At 44.4% G+C, this 21,186-nt stretch overlaps 1 protein-coding gene across 1 annotated transcript in view; it reads right to left on the minus strand.

Annotated features, from left to right (window-relative positions):
• The window catches only part of ABCA1 (ATP binding cassette subfamily A member 1), a 99,925-nt gene that overhangs the window by 42,841 nt on the left and 35,898 nt on the right, over positions 1–21,186 (minus strand). Inside the window, exons 7-10 of the mRNA XM_081804081.1 lie at positions 10,532–10,624; positions 6,148–6,388; positions 4,661–4,800; positions 4,212–4,328 (exon numbers count right to left, since the gene is read on the minus strand). Coding sequence (XP_081660207.1) covers positions 4,212–4,328; positions 4,661–4,800; positions 6,148–6,388; positions 10,532–10,624 — 591 coding nt within the window. The remainder of the gene's footprint in view (positions 1–4,211; positions 4,329–4,660; positions 4,801–6,147; positions 6,389–10,531; positions 10,625–21,186) is intronic.

The following is a 21,186-nucleotide window of genomic DNA, read 5'->3' on the forward strand; positions in this document are numbered from 1 at the left end:
AAGGTTCAGAAAGGTCAAGTCCCTAACATAAAGTCACACAGCTAATACGTAGGAAAGCCAGGGTATGAAACATGGATTCTGATTCTACCGTACCTTCCCCCGCATTATATTGTCTTCCTCTTTTGAGACTCAAGCTGATGACTCCTCATGACCTTATCTCTAGACTAAATTAAGACAAACCCACTTGTGCTGTTTAGTTTGGGAACATGCTGCCACGATAAAACCAAGTAAAATTGCAGGATGCATGGGTTATGATGCAGAAGAGGCCTGTCTTTCATGTCTTGTTCCCTGGCTGGTTGGTTTCCCATGTGAGCCAACATGGAAGAGAAAGACAAACTAATCTGGTGTTCAACGAGTAGATCCAGAGGGCTGGGGCAGAAACCCACTCAGGTGCTGCCAGGAAAGTGGGTTAGCTTCCAACTCAGCTCATGGAAAAGGAGAAGCAGGTGGAACACCTGTCACAGCTTCAAGGGGAGAGATGAAATTCTGGTTCTACTGAAATGGAATCTCTAAGGAGCCAAACACTGCTACTTTTTAAATCCGTCTTATTTCCAGTAACAATTTAAGTTTTTCCCCCATGTGGCTTCATATTTATTATTTTAATGGGAGCATAATGGTTTTATAGAGTATATATACTGTAATTTCATTAACTATTCCCATACTGCTAAGAATTTAGCTTATTTCTAATTTCTCACAATAACAACACTCTGGTTTCTCTTCAGATCGCATAAATCTTTCCCCTAATTTCTCACAATAACAATTATTATAGCAATAACATTTCCTCTCATACAGTGACTTCTCTTTAAAAATTATTTCTGTAGGGTACATCCCTGAGGGTGTACGGAATGGAGATACACAGGATAGCACTTTTTTTTATGGCTCTTGCAATTTCCATCCCAAATTGCTTTCCTATAGGGAGTAACAATTTATACTATCATCAGTAAGACACGTTAAGTATTTTTGTTAACAGATACAAATTTTTATCTCACAAAAGTTCACAGGGGTATGGGTTAGCAATTCCGAAATGGCTTTCTTTGGAGACTCGGAACAAGTAAGAGCTGAATGAAGACACATGGCGTTTGGGGTGAGGCCTGCCCTGCCCCGTGTGGCTTTGAGCAATATGGTTCAGGAAGGCAGCAAGACCAGAAAGATGTGTCCAATGAGACCACTGATCACACGGCCATTCCAAGGTACTTGAGGGGATTCAAGAGACCTAAGATCACCCTTAGGAATGAAAGCAGGGAGAAAGCAGGGTCTTGCGATGAAGGAGGCAAAGAGCAGCTCAGAAAGGAGAACAGTGTAGTGTCAGTGGGCTTCGTGACACAACAGAGAGGTGCCTCCCGATCTGGGGGGTGATGCAGTGCACGTAGACACAGCTGGAAACAGCAGAAAGATAAGAGCTACCACAAAGCAGAATGGTGGTTGCCAGGGGCTGGGAGTGAGGGAAACGGGTAGGTCAAAGGGTACAGAGTTTCAGTTATGCAATATGAGTTAAGTTCTGGAGATCTAATGCACAGCAAAATGACCGTAGTTAACAACACTGTACTGTCGGGGCACCTGGGTGGCTTGTCCGTTAAGCGTCCGAATCTGGTATTCGGCTGGGGTCCTGGTCTCCAGGTCCTGGGATTGAGCCCAGTGTCAGGCTCAGCACTCAGTGTGGAGTCTGCTTATCCCTCTCCCTCTACCTCCCCTTCTGCCCCATCCCTGCTCACGCTCTCTCCTTCTCTAATAAGTAAATCTTATTTTTTTTTTAAAAGATTTTATTTATTTTTTAGAGAGCGAGCGAGAGAGAAACAGCATGAGAGGGGAGAGGGTCAGAGGGAGAAGCAGGCTCCCCGCTGAGCCAGGAGCCCGATGTGGGACTCGATCCCAGGACCCCGGGATCATGACCTGAGCCGAAGGCAGACGCTTAACCATCTGAGCCACCCAGGCGCCCATAAGTAAATCTTATTTAAAAAAAATAATACTGTATACTTGAAATTTGCTATGAGGCTACTTTGTGAGGTGATAGATATGTTAATTAGCTTGATTGTGTTGATCATTTCACAACGTATACTATATCCAAACATGTTGTACAGCTTAAGTATATACAATTGTTTGTCAATTACACTTTAATAAAGCTGAAAAATGAAAGGAACACAAGAGCTACCCCCAAAGAAGCAGAAGCCTCAGGCATCACCTCACATACCAGACACGAGGCTGTAGGGGGTACAGAGGACTGAGCAGCCCAAGCTTGTGGACTTAGAGAAACACTACTTCAGAGAGAAAAGAGAGCAGTTGAGGAGGCTCCTTCAACTTCCACCCATAGACTGAGGAGCCCTGAGTCAGTGTCTCCAGCTGAACCACCTCCCTGCACTCCAGGCCTCAGTACCCATTGGCCTATTTGACATCCCCACCATCCTCCTGCTAGAAATCTTTCCCCCTCCACAATCAAGCAGCCACCAGGCTTCACCGCCTGCAGAAGCCTTGGCCCCCCACTTGGCTAGTCTCCACTCTGGTCTCTGCCTTCCATCTCTCCATACTTCAATCCACCTGACGTATCAGATTAATGTATCTGCATCTCTCCTTGCTTAAAACTTGTTCATGGTCCCCCAGAACTTAAAGTAAAAGTTCTTGGTTTCATACACAAGGCCCTCCAAACTATGTCCCGTGCCATGCCTTCCTCCCCAGCCACAGTTCCTACATTTCCTATTGCGTATCCTGGGTTCTGCCAGCAGAATTACTAACGAATGCCGTGGCCATGTTTATAAGAGCTTTGTCCTCTAAACACTGGGAGCTAGGAGCTGCTGGAGCATCCAAGCCAAACTCTCCACTTAAGAGTAGGGGAAGCAGCTAATATTATATGTCAACTATACTTCAATTAAAAATTTTAAAATAAGGGACACCTGGCTGACTCAGTTGGCAGAGCATGTGACTTGATCTTGGGGTTGAGTTCAAGCCCCATGCTGGATATAGAGATTTCTTAAAAAATAAATAAAAATCTTAATTTTTTTTTTTTTAAATCAATTGATCAGTAGAGTAGGGGAAACATCTATCTGCCTACAGACCAAAACACATGGAGTCTCTTCAACAGGACCCCTCATAATCTTCTGAGACACAGAAGGAGAAGACATCCAACAAGTAAAAATCGGATTCCAAGGACAGGACCAGTAAGAAGAGGCCCAAGACCACACCTACGTCTATGGCACTGTACGTGGCTGGATCACATGAATCCCTTCTAGAGGAGAGACTGGAGCCCAACAGAGACCCATACTTGAAGGGCATGAGTTGTTATTACTAGTCAGGAATTATTCCATATATCCATGCAAATTATTGTTCATGTTTTTCTCACCCAAGTCCCTTAGTTTTTAAAGGCCCCAATTTAAGAATTCTGCACATGGAACAGGACTAGAGCAAAAAGATGACTCCAGCTTTCCCATCACTGGAAGGCCCCCTGGGTATCGCACTTCTCACCCCACCCCCACCCCCAGGGCATCAAGGGGGAGTCCTAAGCCTGGGAGAGTACCTTCCAAGCAGGCCCCACCTCTAAAACCCAGCAGCCCTCTCTGATCAATGAGGTGTCAAGACAAGAAACCTGGTAAAATCCATTCCTGCTTCTTAATGGCAGCAGAAACAAAAGAAAGAGGCCTCCCTCACCATGGAGATAGGAAATGGTCTAATGATTCTCTGACTCAGCCCAAGGCAGGGATGATGTGATTAAATGGCACTCAGGCTCATACAAAGAAAACATTCTGTTCTTGCTCAGACTCCTCCGCTTTTGAATCTAATTGTCTCTAGAGCACTTATCCCTTTCAAGTGGCTCAGAAGCACTCAGGGCAATTCCCCTCCACACCTTAATGGTGGCTGCCTCGGGAGCCAGGAGCCAGGCCTTTGCCCCCACACCTGTGTCGAGACCCTACCAAGATACGGGAAGGCTAAATAAGACGCCATGGTTGGCTTCAGGACCAGAAATGACAATAGGCAGGGGCCTACAATCACCAATACCAACCCTCACTAAGTTTCTTGGAAAACGGATTTTTGACCACCAGACGCATGGATACGGGTGTGCATGAAAGCGTTATCTGTGCACCATCCCCGGCAGCTGGAGCTGTGCTTACTACATCTATCCTGGTTAAATGTAAGAATTCCCGTCTCAGTCACCTCTGGGAAAGTGACCAGAAACTCCCCTCTCTAGCATCAAGCAAGCACACAGTAATCCGAGGGATGCTCACCCGAACAAGGTCCATTTCCGGGTTACTCTCCATGAAGGTCCAGATCTTGGGGCTGAGCTCTTCCCACATGCCTTGCACATCATGAAACACAGCCAGTTCCTGAAAGGTCTTATTCACCTGGAGTCAGTTGGGGACCCAAAGGCAGCAGGAAAAAAGGAGAGAGACAGGGCCATGAGACATTCAGCTGCCCCCTGACGAGATGCTCCATCGCTGTTCCAGTCTTTTCCCATCCCTAAGAAGTGCCTGCAGCTATGATTCAAATACCCAAGGCTGGAGAGCTGGCCCTCCACAGTCAGCTCTGGCCTGGGCCACACTTGCGGTTCTCCCTCTTTGGAAACCCTGAAGAGCCATGAGCATAATCGATACAATCCATTTGAAGCCACCTTCACTTTCTTGCCCATGGCTCTAGGAGGATTCTAGAGAGGGAGTTCTGGGCCTGCGCAGCTTACCTCGGCCATAACCTGCCTTGTGACTGGAGTGTCAGGTGTATACAGGATCTTCCCAACAAGCAGAGGCTTGAGAGCTTTCCATATGATGCGGGAAAGGGGACTGGACTCCAAATTCTTCATCAGATCATTGCAATAAGGAGCTACGAAGACGACGAAAGACAGATATTCATACGCATGGTCATATACTTGTAGGAACTAACAAGGGCTTTGGAGCTAGCCGAACAGTCCTGGGTTCAAGTCCCAGTTCCACCACTTAGTAGCAGCTATGTAACAAGTAACTTCACTTGTGTGAGCCTCAGTTACTATGTACTTGGCAGAGATGTGGTGAGGATTAACAGATGTTATATCTATACAGCCCCTACAACAATGCTTGACAAGTAATCAGAGCTTATTATAACACTGGTGAGGGGTAACTCACAACCGAGAGGATCCAGAAAAATGTTTTTACTGCCCACATACCTGCATAACTCTAGATTCATAGTCTCGTGTCAGCTTGCCAATTTGTTTTCATTGAGAACAGAGAGCTGAATTTAGATTTTAGTTTTTGGGCAAAAATAAAACATTTCCCTTTAACAGGTCTCATCACAAGTATATGTAATATATGCAATAAAAATTCCTAAAGGAGAAATCCAAAGTTATAACAGACAATGAGGTTTGGTTATCCAGAAGGATTCCTGAATTTTTTTTTTTTTAATTCATTTTGGGTTTTTTAGATGGCAAGCATCCTCTATATGCTGCAGAGAGGATATATTTAAAAAAAAAAAAAGGATTTGCTCATAGTTGGATCTGCTTTGCAGATGAAGGTTCCCTTGGGTTGACTTGCAAGTGAGGGAGTGGAGCGGACAGCATTTCAGAAAAGTTCCTCTAATGCCATCCCCTTCAGGCTTGCAAAGCACCCTGCTATGTCTGGAGTGCTTTACTCCAGGAAAGAATAAAAGGTTCTTGTGTCACAGTAATGCATAAAAAGCTACCTCACTCAGTGTCTGAAAGAGACACCTGCGGTTGGAAATGGAGAAAGGCTCACTTGCATCATGTGTTCAAGGAAAATGATGCCATTGTCTAAAACTGTAACACTGGCTCCTTGCTGCCACTAGACACAGAACACACATCCCCATGAAACTGCCCAAGTGTGAGAAGCAGATATGGAGTTACAAGGTTCTTTCACACCACCTTGCAGCTAAGCACCAAAAACAAACAGCAGATCAAATGCCTGAGTCTGACAGTACACGCACCACATTAACAGCCGTCTCAGAGGCCATGTGGTTTACGGGGGTGAAAAAAAAAGCACGGGGCCAGGCAGATCCGGGCTTAACCCCGGCTCCTGTGGATTCACTACGGTGTGGCTCTGATGAAGTCACTTAACCTTGCTGAGCCTATAAAATGTGGGGATGGGGTAAACATGAGGGAGGGGGGACACGGGACCCAGGCTAGCACTAATGGGGGGCTGAGGCTGGCTGGCCGCCCGGGGCCTCCTTCTACGCACTCACTTGTAGAATTGTCATAAAAGCTGTCAGCATCTTCATCTGTGCCGTTGCCACCAAAGAGAGCTTTGTAGTTGTTGTCCTCGTACCAGTTGAGGGACTTAATCTTCAGGCCCCCGCCCTCGGGATGGCCACAGACGATGCGGGACACGGCTTGGTATATCTGGGTGGACGAGCTGGAGCTGTTCACATTGGTCAGGAACATGACCTCCTGCCGCATGTCGCTCCAGCTGTTCATGCTGAACAGCTGGTGCCCGGGATCGGGAAGAAAAAGGGAGGGAGGAGGGAAGGAGGAGAAAAGAGTATCACGAGGGTGGGGGAAAGAGAGAGAAAGAAGCAGCTTATTTTCTTGACCTCTCCAGAGCCACACCCCGGAACATACTGTGTCCTGTCCTCTGAGCCTTGCGATGGGATTGCCAGAACCCTGCTACTCCGTTGGTGGTCCTGGGACCAGCAGGGGAGTTATGGGCGAGGTGCAGATCTATCCAACTACAATTCAAATCTGCATTTTCACAAGACACCCAGGTGATCCCTATGCAAATTAAAGACTGAGAAGCACAAACCAGAAGTCAGTGGAGCCTCTGGTGATGGGCTTTATTCCATTTGGATTATCTTCTAGTTGATGGAAGAGAAGGCTTTCTCTGAATAGCCACTGTGTTCATATACATCCTTCAGGAACTGCTCACACCCTAGAGCACATCCTTATTTCTAAAACACCTTAAACTTCCCCGTGGAAACTGAGGACGCCTCTGCCCCTGGGAGGGAAGGTAGTGTGTGTAAAGTGCCCATCGTGGTCTCAGTGAGGTGTTCGACAGCACGGGAAGCGTTACCGTGAGAGACCCAGGGCTGCATCCCCGCTACGTGTCTCATTCGCTGCCAGCCTTACAAAAGTCACTTCTCTGCGGGCCTAACTTCTCGCCAAGACGATGAAGCTCAACAGAGCATGGGGCAGGGTAAAGCACATGGAATAGAAGAGAAGGCCCTGCACGGGATGAGGTCCACGTCCCAGCAGCTATGGGCCGTGTCTGTGACTTACACCCAACCAGCGCTTTGTCTCATAGACTAATGTGCTCTAGCACCTTGTAGAGTTCTTGGCCCAACTGTTCTTATCATTAAATACTTATCACACACTTTGCATTTCTACACATTTCACAATAAATCAGTAATAAATCTCTACATTCCTTGAAATGTCACTGCATGTTTTCACCACCCCGAAGACTGAGCCATGGAGGGCAGAGGGGAGAGACCCAGGGGCCCTGCCCATCCCCTGTAGAACGCCTAGATTCTGACACCGTGTGCCCAGTTTTCCATCTCAGCCTTCTGGTTCCTTTGGGTCACATGCTCCTTGATACTGTAGATCCTGACTTTGCCTTCTGCCTCCAGGGGGAAACCAGGCACTCCAGGGGTAGGTCAGAGGTCACAAACTTTTCTCCCTCCAAATAGGGAGCATCTGATATACTACAAGAACACAATTGGGTGGCTAGCTTTTCCTTACTTTATCTTTTCATCACCTGGATGAGGTATCTGGACAGGGAGGGCAGAGGTAGCCAGACCACCTTTCCTTTTGTTGGTGGGTAAACAGCACTGGAGATGTTTTAATGACAGTGAGTGAGAGCCACTCACTTCTCTTTCCAGAGGTTGCCTCACTACCACCAGCCGCCAACCGAAAGAACAAACTTCTTCCCACATAAAACCAGTACATCTTTGGACAGAGGCACCAGAATGACGGAGTTACTCCCAACTGTCAGCTCTTCCCAGCACCTGTCTTGGGGTGAACTCCTACTCATTTTTCCACACCTCGGCTCATGCTCCACACTTGTTCTGTGAAGCACTCCCACTGACTACTTTCTCAAGACACTGCAATGGCCCCCTTCTTCCCATGCCCCCACCTTAGTCTCATCTCAAGTTAACAGCCAAACTGTTAACAGTCTCATACTCTAGGTCACATCATATACCCTGTGCTCCAACCCCCCACTGGCTTACCATCTTGCTCAGCTTAAATCCAGCCTTACCAGGCCTGCACGGTGCTCACCTCCCTCTCCAACCTCAGCTCCCAGCACCCTCTCCCTTGCTCCCTCTGTTCTGGCCACACCATCCTCCTTCCCGGGTCTTTAAATACCTTCCTTCATCATGCCCTACACATCAGTGTCTTTGTATCTGTTCCTGCTTGGAGTGGACAATGTATGGTCATTTCTTCAGGTTCAACTGTCACCTTGTCAGAGAGGACTCCTCTAATCACCCCATTGAAACAATACCTCAAGCACCCTCTATCCTTCTTACCCTGCTTTATTTTTCTTCAGCACATTATATGCTGACCTGTTTATTTCTATCTCCCACCACGCAAGCCCCATGAGAACAGGAAAGCTAGTGTGCTCGCTTCTGAGACCCCACCATCTAGCAATGTCAGGCCCCTGGTAGGGGCTGAAGAGATAACTAGGGGGCTCCCCGTCCTGCCTTCCCCATCACATCAGGCACACCTTCCCTGTCACCCAGATGTGGAGCTCATGCAGCTTTCACTCATCTGGTTCCTAAAGTCCCCATTGCTACCCAATTGCCAGGCCCTGTTAATCCGCATTTCCTTCTTTGAAGGGTATCCTTTCTATTCTAGTCTAGTTTCCACCAGAGTTCATGGGGTTTATAGTCCAACAGTCCCGGGTTCAAATCCTAGTTTTTGCCAATTAACTACCTAGATGACTGTGAGTCCCACTCTTCTGAGCCTCCGTGCCATCTGTAAAGTGGGCAGAATAAGACCCACTCACATTTGTCATGTGAACATATAGGGAAATGGGGTGAAACTGCATGAATCAGGTGGAGGGCCTCAGAAACTGTTAGCTCCCTTTTCCTTTCAAGGGTGGTACTTTGGTCAAAACATTCAACTTTCTTTCGAACACTGAACAGATACACATGTGCATATATTTATCTTCTCCCCATCTGTCTCAGGGAAATAGCAAGTTTGACAATAAGTAACTCATGGTCATGGTTACTTGAAGGTGTTCCAAAGAGAGCAGTGGGTGGCCCTTGCTTGCCCTGGCCCAGGGAGCAAGCAGGGCACAGGGAAGCAGCTGCCAAGAAAAATGATACATGGCTCAGTGGAGACTTTCTGCCTCATCAGCAATGGAAACATCACATGCTTTCAATTATTTTTCTTAACCTGGACAAAAGGCAGACCAGTGATGTAAGAGAAAACACTGTACCCAGACCCTAAATTTAGAGACACCCTCCCACGTCACAGGCTCTGCTCTGCTTGCTCTAAGGCTGGGAGGAAAGCTGGGAGAGCACAGGGTATGCTGGTGCTCACTAGCAGGACCCTGGAGCAACGGCTATGCACTTGCAGGTCACTTTCTGTTTTTCTTTCTGGAAGAGCCCCAGGTGACCCAGCTTCTGCACCTACCTAAAGGTCACCAGCATTCACAAGCAGAATAACAAATGGCAGGCTGGAAAGGACTTCTCCCGAAAGGGACCCAAAACCCAAGCCTCTTCAGCCAGACACCCATGAGCAGAATTCAAAGAAAAAAGAAAACTGAACTAAATGCAATATGCCAAATTGTCAACAGGGCTTAATCTCCATGTTTTCCAAATGCTCTGCACTTGCCATCATGGACGTACGATACTTTTATTCTCGGAAACCTAAATTTTGATATTTGAGAAAAATAAAGCAAATACCAAAAAATGATTTAGAGAAACGATTCAAAAAAGGCTGAGAACATTATCCCTATCCACTGTCCCAGACATTTAGGCCTGACTATTTCTGACGGCCGCCCCCCGGCTCAGCTCCTTACACACTGGGCTCCAAACAGCTCCTCTTCTCCAAGTCTAACCCGCAACAAGGTTGGGTGTCCTGTGTGTGAGGGTCACCCTGGCCGGCAGGCAGAGAAAAGGTTAACTGCTTTTGCCAGCACCTACAGGCCCCCCTGATCTTGCGCATATAAAGTTATTCTGATACGTCTGTCAACATGCAGACTCAAAAGGCAAACGAGACTTAATGTTTGTCAAGAAATGGCATTCCCAAAGGCGAATGTCAGAGGCCAGGTGTTTACAGGGGAACGTCTGAATTAGGGCTACACGCCATCCCCTTTAGTTAGCAAACAAACGTTTTGGTAAAAAGACTGGCCTTGCTGGGTTCAGAGAGTAACACTGGGAGAAAGTTCCAGACTAGGTACCGGGACTTCAGCCACAAACTAATTAGCTCTGAGACATCTCTGCATCTTGGTTTCTTCATCTCTAAAGGAAGGAGCTCAAATCAGATGACTTTTAAGTTCACGGATGCTTCTAAAATTGATTTTATGCGTCACGTGATATTCAAATCAAAAGGACCCTCTAAGCCACACTCGGGGTAGAGAAAAAGCCAGAGTGGATGGTCTGCCTCCTGGTGCTGAAAGGCACAACTTACCTCTTGGGCCAAAGTCCCGAGACTATCCAGCAAAGTTTCTGTGGCTTTAACCAGTTCCTTGTTCAGGAAAGGAGATGTAGAGTTTAGTTCCCTCTGGAATGAGAAAAAAATACTTTGTTTCTAAGCTCAAATGTAAACCTGAAATCTCTACTGAAAATAATTAAAACCATTCACAATCTTGAGTTTAAAAGACAAAAAACCCACTCCTAACCAAAATAAGACACTAAAATTATTCTAACTGCCAGTCTGCAGATTGTTTTAGACAAGAATTACTAATCCTCTAATGAATGCTTTTAAATAGTGTAGAAATATATATTTAAAATTATTTGATACACAACAGATAAAACCATCTAATGCTGGGGTGTGTGTGTGTCTCCAGTGCAACTCTGACCACAAATTCCCAACTCTGTCTGCAAGATGGGCAACAGAGGAACGACCTTGAGAAACAATTTTGTAATGGCTCACAAGAAAGGAAGAATATGTAAAGTTTAAAGCTGCCAAAAGCATGGAAAGGAGAAATTCTAGCTCATTCTGCTCAAGCCAGCACTCACACTGGAAATTTAATACAGAATGCTTATTTTTATATCTACTTTTAGTCAGATCTTTATATTTACTCATGTGTATATTTAATTGCTGTTATATGCCAGCTAGTCTCACAGCAAATATAAAAAAAATAATTAATTGGGCCCTAGGAAAAGATAAGTTAGGGCAGAAAGCCTACCCTAGAGAAGAAAAAGAACAATGATGCGTGGACCCTGAAGCCAGAATTACAAGAGCTGAGGAGCCTCAAATTTGGGTTCTGAGTTTTCAGGCTTCCGAAAGGAAAAAGATATAGGGTTAGTTTCATCATTTTTATTTATTAAATAGAAAAAAAAAGTTTCTGGGAAAAGCCATATTTCCTTGGCGCTTCTATGGGCATCATTTTATTTAATATATCAGATACCTCTTTAATCTAGAGAAGGCTGGGCTATTTTTTTAAGATTTATTTATGTATTTTAGAGAGAGAGAGCACGAGCAGGGGGAGGAGCAGAGGGAGCGAAACTCAAGCAGACTCCGTGCTGAGCGTGGAACCTGATGCAGGGCTTGATCCCACGACCCAGAGATCATGACATGGGCTGAAATTAAGAGTTGGATACTTAAATAATGGAGCCACCCAGGCGCCCCAAGGCTGGGCTATTTTGCTACTTGTCTTGTATCAAGAAATGTTGTGAAATCATAATACAGACCATGTGGAAAATAGCTGGAAGTGGACAGAGCTCATCATTATCTCAGAACTAGCAGCTGGAGAGATTTTCCTTTAAAAAGAACTCCAGGGGAGGAGGGCGCCTGGGTGGCTCAGTTGGTTAAGCGGCTACCTTTGACTCAGGTCATGATCTCAGGGTCCTGGGATCAAGCCCCACCTGCACTGGACTCCCTGCCCACTGGGGAGCCTGCTTCTCTCTCTCCTTCCCACTCATGCTCTCTCTATCTGTCATATCTCTAATAAATAAAATCTTAATAAATAAAAAAAAGAGATAGAGATTGATAGATAGGTAGGACTCCAGGGGCACCAGGGTGGCTCAGTAAGTTAAGGGACTGACCCTTGATCTCAGCTCAGGTCTTGATCTCAAGGTCATGAGTTCAAGTCCCCTGTTGGGCTCCACACTGGGTGTGGAGCTTACTTAAAAAAAAAATAAATAAAAAATAAAATAAAATAAAAAGAACTCCAAATACAGAAGATTAAAAGTTAGTATCATAATGGTCATCATAATATCCAAGCCAAATCCTGAATGTACATTCCTGATAAAATCTGTCTAAAGGTTCTATGAAAAAATCTGTCCAGCCTGACTCATGAGCTCTCCTAGAGTGGCTTACTCACCAGGGTCCACCTTTTCCACACTCCCCATCTTCAGATGGGCCTCTGATTACCCTTAACCACTATACTCAAGTAGGTCTCGGTGATGCAACTCACAAATTGTTAACGATGATTCCATTAAGTAATCATGAGCAGAAACAAGAGGGAGATTTTTGGTTTTTCACTTTCTTACTACAGGTTTACATCATCACTAAAGGTTATCACATTAAGAGTTGACTCTACAGAACCTACAATAAGAAAACTTTTACAAACTGAGAGGTCTTCATTGGAAGGCATGGGAGGTAAAGTGTTTCTATGCTTCCATCAGGCTCACAAGATGATGCACACTCAGGACCATGCAGCAAAACAAAAGAATGCCAAATTAACTGAACATCCTTTTCCACAACTTAAAATTTAGTAGTTAATCCATTTTTTTATAAAGTCTTAATGGAAATAAGATTCTAATGATTCTTGTCACTCTGTCCCCTCTTCTCTGGTTATGGGGACCCGGGGTGGCTACAGACCCCTGGGCAAATGGCTCAATGCATCAGCATTTGTGGTGTGCACGTGGGCTGGCATCAAGAAGGCTGAATGAGAGGACGTGTGCAGAGCACCTCACACAGTGCCTGGCACACAGTGACCCCTCAGTTCTCAGCAATGTCACCCCTACCTTCCTCTTTCCTTCCCCAAAAGTTTATTACCAAAACTGAAAGGCTTTCTACTTATTGAAAAGAGATCCATCCTCCCTTCCGTTTCTTGGCTAGGCTAGCTCTCGAAGAACTGTTTCTCCTGTTGAGGCGGCCTCCCTCCACTGAGCAGAGAACTAGAGTTGTCATCTCAAAGCCCATCAGCCACTCCCAAGGTGCTATTTCTAACATTAGAAATCCTCTTCAGTGCAAGACTAAGACCTAATTCCTGAAGGCTTGAAATTAATGCGCCTTTCCTCCCTAAGGCCCCCCTTTCCCTCAGTGTTTGCAAAACTGTGAAACAAAAGATATCAAGCAGATGAAGTATATACTTATGTTAAGTAATGCTCGGTGGATGAAATATAACTACAGATGTATATTTATATCACACACACACATATAAACTTGCTCCAAGGTTGACTTTTTTTTTTAGTATTTTTTTAATTTTTTGACAGAGGGAGAGCGAGAGAGGGAACACAAGCAGGGGGAGTGGGAGAGGGAGAAGCCGGCTTCCCGCCGAGCAGGGAGCCCGATGCAGGGCTCAATCCCAGGACCCTGGGACCATGACCCAAGCTGAAGGCAGACGCTCAACGACTGAGCCACCCAGGTGCCCCCCAAGTTTGACATTTAAATCGAAAGACTGAAAGGAAAAATCATCACCAACGTTTAGGTATATGTATTTATACCTACATACATACACACGTGTGTACGCACACACACATTCACCTTAATGCATATGCAATCTATTTATAATGATATTGATTTTTTACCTTTACAGTAGAGATATAATTTTTCTAAGCTTATTAAGCAAAAGAAGTGAATCTACAAAGAGGAAATATTAAATTTAAATGGCACCAATTGCCCTTGACGACAACCAAAATCATGGCAGACACGTGTGAAGGAGCAGCTTCCGTGGCTACAGTGTGGTCTCAAAGCTCTTGCACCAGCACCAGCACCAGCTGCCGTGTTTGCTAAGCGTGCAGCCTCCCAGCCCTCGGAGACCTACTGATTCAGAAGTGAGGCATGTGAGCCAAGAAGCCTCAGGGGTTTTTTTGCACAAAGTTTGAGAACCACTAAGCCATAGCCCCTTGGACAACGTTCATGCCTCTTTTTCACAGCCTGCTTTGCGCGAAGGTGGTTGGTTGTCTGGTCAACACGACGCTGTCTGCTTTGGATGGTGAAGCACTGAAGACAGGCCAAGCCGTTCACCCAGCTCGACTGGGATCGGAGATGGTGCAAAATGCATGTGAGGCCAGAACGGTACACCAACTGAGTTCACAGCCACCAAGTGCCAAAGGCCAAGTCTCTGAAACCTTAGCTACACCACTGGCCTGTTGTCACCATTTGCAGTCACCTCTCCCCTGAAGGGACTAATCAATCAGCAGTTCATATTGTTCTTAGATGACGCCTTCCTCATCTGAATGAATTTAAACTTTCATAGGTACTAATTTTCCCTTCAGGTTTTTCAATGTAAATGTCTTAACCTTTGAGGCAGACTTATTCCTCTTGTTTTAAAAGCTACACAATTCAGCAAAGCTCCACACATGCACTGCATGACTGTTTAACCCATGAACACCACAGCTGACCACAGACATAAATATAAGGACTTCATTACATTTACCGTGGACATCAGACTTTCACATATTGAGACACAAATGTAATAGCACATCATAAAGTTATTGTCAATAGTCTGAGCTCTGGTTTGCTGCTACTTTAGGTTTGGGTCTCTAAGAGGAACACTGGCTAAAGCCATCCATAAGTAACAGGTAGGACAATCAAGGTCATTATTAGGATCCCTTTTTACACTAACTGTTGCTTGAGATTAAATGCTCAGTATTCACGAACATAAGTATTTGCAACCTATTGTCAATACAAATAAACTTTCATTTTCAAAGATGTGTTGGAGTTACATACAGGTGTGGGCTGACATGACAGGGTTAAAAAAAAAAAAAAAAAAACGATTCATCTTCAGCATTGTTTAAAGCTCAGGGTATCCAGATATTTTGCTCAAGACTTCATTTTACTCTTCTGTGCTTGGGTGTTATAAAATACAGAGAAGAGACTGATGAGAATCTGCAAACTAAATATTACAAATTCATGGGGAAAAGATGGGCTATTCAATTACTGTTGCTGGGACTAGTTGTTCATGTAAGAAAAATTAGAAAGTTTTCCATCTCACACCACTATACAAAATTAGGTTCTTGGCAGATTAGAGAGCTCAAAGTAAAAAATGAAAGTTGCAAATATATAGGAGAAGATGTCTTTATGAACTTGGGGTAGGGGAGGCCTTCCTAAAATATAAAAGTCCAAACCAAGGTGGAAAAAAATGACTTCAACCTTTTAAAAGTAGAAACTATGCACCAAAAGACACTATAAACAATGTGAAAAAATAAACCAGAGACTGAAGAACGGGTTTTTTTTAAATTTTAGTATATAAAGGAAATACCATGTAGCAGTTAAAATGAATCAGATGCCACATGTTTAATACTGATAAATCTCAACAATATGATATGGACTGAAAAAGACAAGTTGCAGATCAATATACGCATTTATACGATGTGAATACCTACAAACCAATAGGGTATATTGTTATTAACAGAATGCAAATACATCTATATGATATAAAGCAGAAAAGCATGCAACCCCAGGGTAGTGACTGTCTCTGAGGGAAAGAGATGGGGATACACAGGTGGCATCGAAAATACCTGTAATGTTTTATTTCCTGAAAAGAATCGGAAGCAAACAAGGTGAACGATGGATGATGGGACAAGGGTGTTCTTTATATTAGTCTCTGCGCCTCTGTTGTAAGTTTTCACTAGTTCATACTTTTTAATTAAATGAAAGATAAAAGAGGGAGAGAGGAGGAAAGGAAGCAGAGCGGGCAGAAGTGGAAGAAGGGTCAAGAGTGTAAGTTGGCTTGACTACATACCCGATCCGAAAGATGTTTAAGTTCCTTGAATAAAATTAACCCCAGGAAACATGCCCTGAAACTGGGCCACAAAATGAGGTCTGAGAACCACGTGCCTGAACCTAGTATTAACTGTGGTCTCCTGCTAATACTTGACAAAGGAAGGCAAAGCTTGCCAACCAGTATTTCCGAAGAGTTCCAGTAAACAATCTACAGTTTGGAATTCCTACTATTATTTTTCCTAAACAAAAACATTCCATTGGCTATGAACTCACATGGGTCCCCATTGACCACAGGAGGCAAGTGATTTTCTGTATGAACAAAGAGGGGAAAAGAGTGAAGATAAAACCTTTAGTGAGGGACTACATGACCTACGTTAAGCTAACCAGAATTCATTTATTATGCAATAATTTTAGATCATAACTAAATACTGTAATATCATTACAGGAAGGATAGACAAATGCATATTATATTACCCAAAAGGCTCCCGCCCATTTCTGCAAAGTGTGTTAATCACAACATGGCAACACTGCCTAAAAGTATGACATTCTGGAGCGCTGGCCCTAGAATGACAAAGGCCATTGTGCCCCATCTTTTTTTGGGTCTAAAAGATGATTTCATTATAGTCTTTCTATCCTACTAGCTTAACTAAATTGTAAAAGACTGAAAATTAAAAAGGCAGTAACCTAGCCAAGTCAATTTGACTTTAATTTCTGAGCTGGTATTTTATTTCAACTCAGCATCCAACATAGTTCCTGGTACAGAATAACTAGGCATCCAGTACATGTGTGTGGAAGAAAAACCAAGAGAGAAACACCTCAGGAGGGCAAGAGATGAACTGGTGTGAGTCCTGCTTCAAAGGTCATTCAAATTCACCTCATCAAGTCACTCACCCTCTGGAGCCTTCCGGGGGGTGCCCTTGCTCTAAAGGATGAGGCCCAAGAGCCTAACACAGCTCCTGAAAGTTTGCCTCTGCTAACCTGCGGTCACCTCCACAGCATCCTGTCTTATTGTTCTTTCTATCTTCAAACTCCCCATAGCTGTATCTGCTCCATTCTGAACCACTCCATCACGTGCGGTTCCCGTAAATACCACCTTCGTTTCTCTCCCCACTCTGGACCCCATACGCAAGCCAGGTCCTGGAACATTCTCCTCCCTGCTCTTTACTTGACTATACTTTATTCTTTAGGTCCCAACTTGACAGATGCTTCTTTCCTGATCCTCAAAGACTGGGTTAGTGTGGGTTAGGCCTACACAACACCCAGCAGAGAATGCTTCTGCTCCTTTTCTGGTCTGTCCCATCCACTGCCCACCAGCAGGGAAACAAAGAAAGCTGTACCTTGCTCGCCACTGCCCCCCTAGCCCCGTGCATGGCACAGATCAGGGCTCAATATTTGCTGAATGAATTAATTTAAGTGTTTGTTTATAGACGATCACTGTATAAAATAAAGACTGGGCGAAATTACTAATACGTTGAGAAGCCACAGCCAAATAGAAATAGAAGACAGAACATCTGTGAAATTAAATGTAATTGAAAACTCTTTTCAATTTACAAAAATCTTATCCCCATCCAAATTTTTCAGGGACTCTACTACTAAATAATGTGGACGCAAATACATTTGAATAGGATTTTCAATATAATGCACAATTTTATTTCCCCCCCCATGAATACATGTTACAAGGTGTTCATTAGGACATTTCAAACTTCCCTTATTCTCCAAGTAGGCTAAAAGTCTCTACTTCACTTTGCCCATATTCAGAAAATCCAACTGAAGGCTAAGATTTTATGTTTTAGCTCAAATGGAAAATAAATAAGCCAGATACCAGGTACAAAGACTACTGCCACCCAGATGACATCTTTCCTCTTTCCAATGACTCGCATGACAATGAAGTTTTCCTTTGAGGAACATTTTAATATTTCTTACTAAAGTAGGGAACTGCAAAACTCATGTCTGAGGGGGGTACTAATCTTTTAAAAACAATTCAACAATTTAAATATTAACTTTTAAATTTTATGTGTCTAATGCAATTAAAAAATACTTTTTTGCTATTTTTTTTAGAAAGATTTATTGACTTATTTGAGAGAGAGAGAGAAAGAGTGCTCGGGGGAGAGGGGCAGAGGCAGAAGGAGAGAGAACCCTGAGCAGACTCTGCGCTGAGTGTGGAGCCCGATACAGGGCTCAATCTCAAGACCCTGAGATCATGACCTCAGCCAGGAGTCGGAGGATTAACATGACGGCACCACCCAAGTGCCCCAACTTTTTTTCTCTTTTTAAACACAGTTTAATACATCTACTACCACATAATTCAGGACCAAAATCAAACCTAAACCTTAATTTAAGAAATAGCACTCTTCAAGGAAGAAATAGTCTGCAGAAATGTCAATACAGATGGAGTAAAATCATATTAACACTCTGTTTAATACACCAATTTATCTCCAGTTGTGTGCTCCCCTTTTTGTATAGGAATTTAGTCTTTTTTTTTTTAATTTTTAATTTATTTACTTGACAGAGAGAGAGAGAGAGAGAGAGAACAAGCAGGGGGAGCTGCAGGCAGAGGGAGAAGCAGGCTCCCTGCTGAGCAGAGAGCCCCACACAGGACTCCATCCCAGGACCCCAGGATCATGACTTGAGCCAAAGGCAGACACTTAACCGACTGAGCCACCCACGTGCCCCTAAAGACACAGTCTTAAGAGTAAATCCATGAGGTGTGTCATTCTACCATTTACCAAATGATAAGGATTGCAATGGACTGCCTGATGAAAGCATATGCTGTAAACAGGTGGGCAGCACAATCAAACAACACCAAACAAAATCTGATACTTACCACAAATGTCTGACTTTTATGCAGGAGGAGAAGGAGAAAAGCAACTATTTTCTCCTCCAAAATATTCATACAAATGCTTTAAGGGTTGCATGGAATAAGATGAAGTATGTAGCCCCAAAAAGGAATGAGCCAAGCCCCTCTGTATTCTAACCTGTGTCAAGGGTCAAGCAGATGCTAAACAAAGAGCTTGCAAGACAATAATGACTTTGTTCTGTCCTTCTCTATCTGTTCCTTCAATCTACACAGAGCCCATCTGTGAGATCACTGGTCTTGTGGGGACCTCAGGGCACCACTCACTTTACCTCCTTTGTCCCATGAACTGAGTTCTGCCTTTTCAAGAATATGCTGCATGCACCAGAAGACATGTGAACGGAGCTCTTTGTTCCACAGAAACAGAACTTTCCCTTTTAGGGTAAAGGTATCATCAGAGGTCAAGACAATCTAACCACATGGTTGTGCAGTCCCCAAGTTGTTACTAAAAAGATAAGTCCGTATGCCTGTCCTTCCTGACTCAAGAATCAGACACTGTTTGCCCCACTTCAAGGATCAGATGCCATTTTCGAATCACTGTGGCAACAGTGAGCCAAGACTAGAACCCAAGCCTAGCTAACCCCACATTCTTTCCAGACTTGCAGTGTCTCATGCTGGCAAAGATTGGTGTCAGGGAGCTGCTGGGGGCTCATCAGGGAAACTGGGATGGAAGGACAGCCCTCAGTCCACAGACCCAGAACCTGTGAAGAATTCCTCAAATTCCCAATCTCAGCCTGGAAGTTGGTTCCCAGTGCCCACTAGAGTGAAAGCTCCATGTGCGTTTGTCTGCCCTGATCGTGGCTGCAGCTCTGGAGCCTTAGAACAGGACCTGGCACAAAGCAGACATACAGTAAATCTTTGTTAGTTTGTTGATGAATGGCTCATGTCTTGTTCAGAGATGCCCTACTTCCCAAAGTCACTGCTGTTTTTGATTTGCGCATTAAAAACCCTAGTGGGTAGCGTTTATTATGTGTTGGAGTCACTCTCAGGATATGGGCAAGAAAATGTACAGAGCCGAAGAGGGACTAATAAAGAGCCAAGAGCACTGAGGAAACATTTCAAAGACATAATGAAATATACCTTTCAGTTAAAAGACATTTGTGGCAGGATGAGTGCCTCCCCCAAAGCAGTCGCACCCTAGTCCCTGGCACCTGAATATGTTAGATCACATGGTAAAATGTACTTTACAGATATCATTACACTTACAGACCTTCAAATAGGGAGATGATCCTAGATTATCTAGATGAGTCCAATCTAATCACATGAGCCCATAAAGGCAGAGAACTTTCTCTGGCTAGAAGCAGAGAGATATGGCAGAAGGAAAAGACAGAAATTTAAAGCATGGGAGGGTCTTGACCCAGTGTGGCTGGAGCGGGGCCACATGAAAATCATGAGAAGGACTCTCTCTTTCTATCTCATAAAAAAAAAAAAAAAAATTAAAGGGACGCCTGGGTGGCTCAGCCAGCTAAGCAGCTGCCTTCAGCTCAGGTCATGATCCTAAGGTCCTAGGATTGAGTCCCACATCGGGCTCCTTGCACAGCAGGGATCCTGCTTCTCCCTCTGCCTGCCACTCCCCCTGCTTGTGTTCTCTCTCTGATTTAAAAAAAAAAAAAAAAAAAGTCATGAGAATGAATGCTGGCAGCCTCTAGCAGCAAAGACCGGCCTCAGCTGACGTCCAGGTAGGAAACAGGGACATTAGTCCTACAAATGCAAGGAACTGAATTCAGCTAACAACCTGAATGAGCTCAGAAGATGTATCCTCAGATGCATCCTCAGAGGCTCTAAAAAGGAATACAGCACTGTAAAGCCTCTGATTTCAGTCTCGTGAGACTCTAAGGAGTACACCCAGGGGAACCACACTGTGCCCAGACTTCTGGCTTACAGGATTACAAAATAATCAATTCATGTTGTTCTAAGCTGCTAAGTGTGTGATTATTTGTCACAGCAGCAATAAGAAACCAACACTATCAGCAAGGACCTTGACAACCGAAGCAAACAAATCCCTCTGGACAGAATTTGCTAGTCCCGTTATGGCTCCTTCTCACAGTCCAAAACAGATTGGAGGTTATTGGAGGACAGCAGAGCGAGGCCCCCATAAAGACTTCTCCTCCACCTGAGAAAGGTAGGCGCTGCTTCAAGAAGGACCCGCAAGGAAGGCAAAGGAAAGTTCAGCTGCCCAGCCAACTGTAACAGCCAAATCCACCCTGCTGAGCCCGGAGACAAAAGAAGTCACTGCTACATAGTCACGTTTCCCTCCTAGAGGCTGTTATGTCAACAGTACAAATACTATGAACATAAGTCTTCCTTCATAAATGCATTTAACCTGGAGATAATATTTCCTGTATCGACCTATCCTTGTACTCCTCAGAAG

This window comes from Leptonychotes weddellii, chromosome 14, assembly GCF_054177405.1.
Source record: "Leptonychotes weddellii isolate Sample4059 chromosome 14, ASM5417740v2, whole genome shotgun sequence".
Taxonomy (NCBI): domain Eukaryota; kingdom Metazoa; phylum Chordata; class Mammalia; order Carnivora; family Phocidae; genus Leptonychotes; species Leptonychotes weddellii.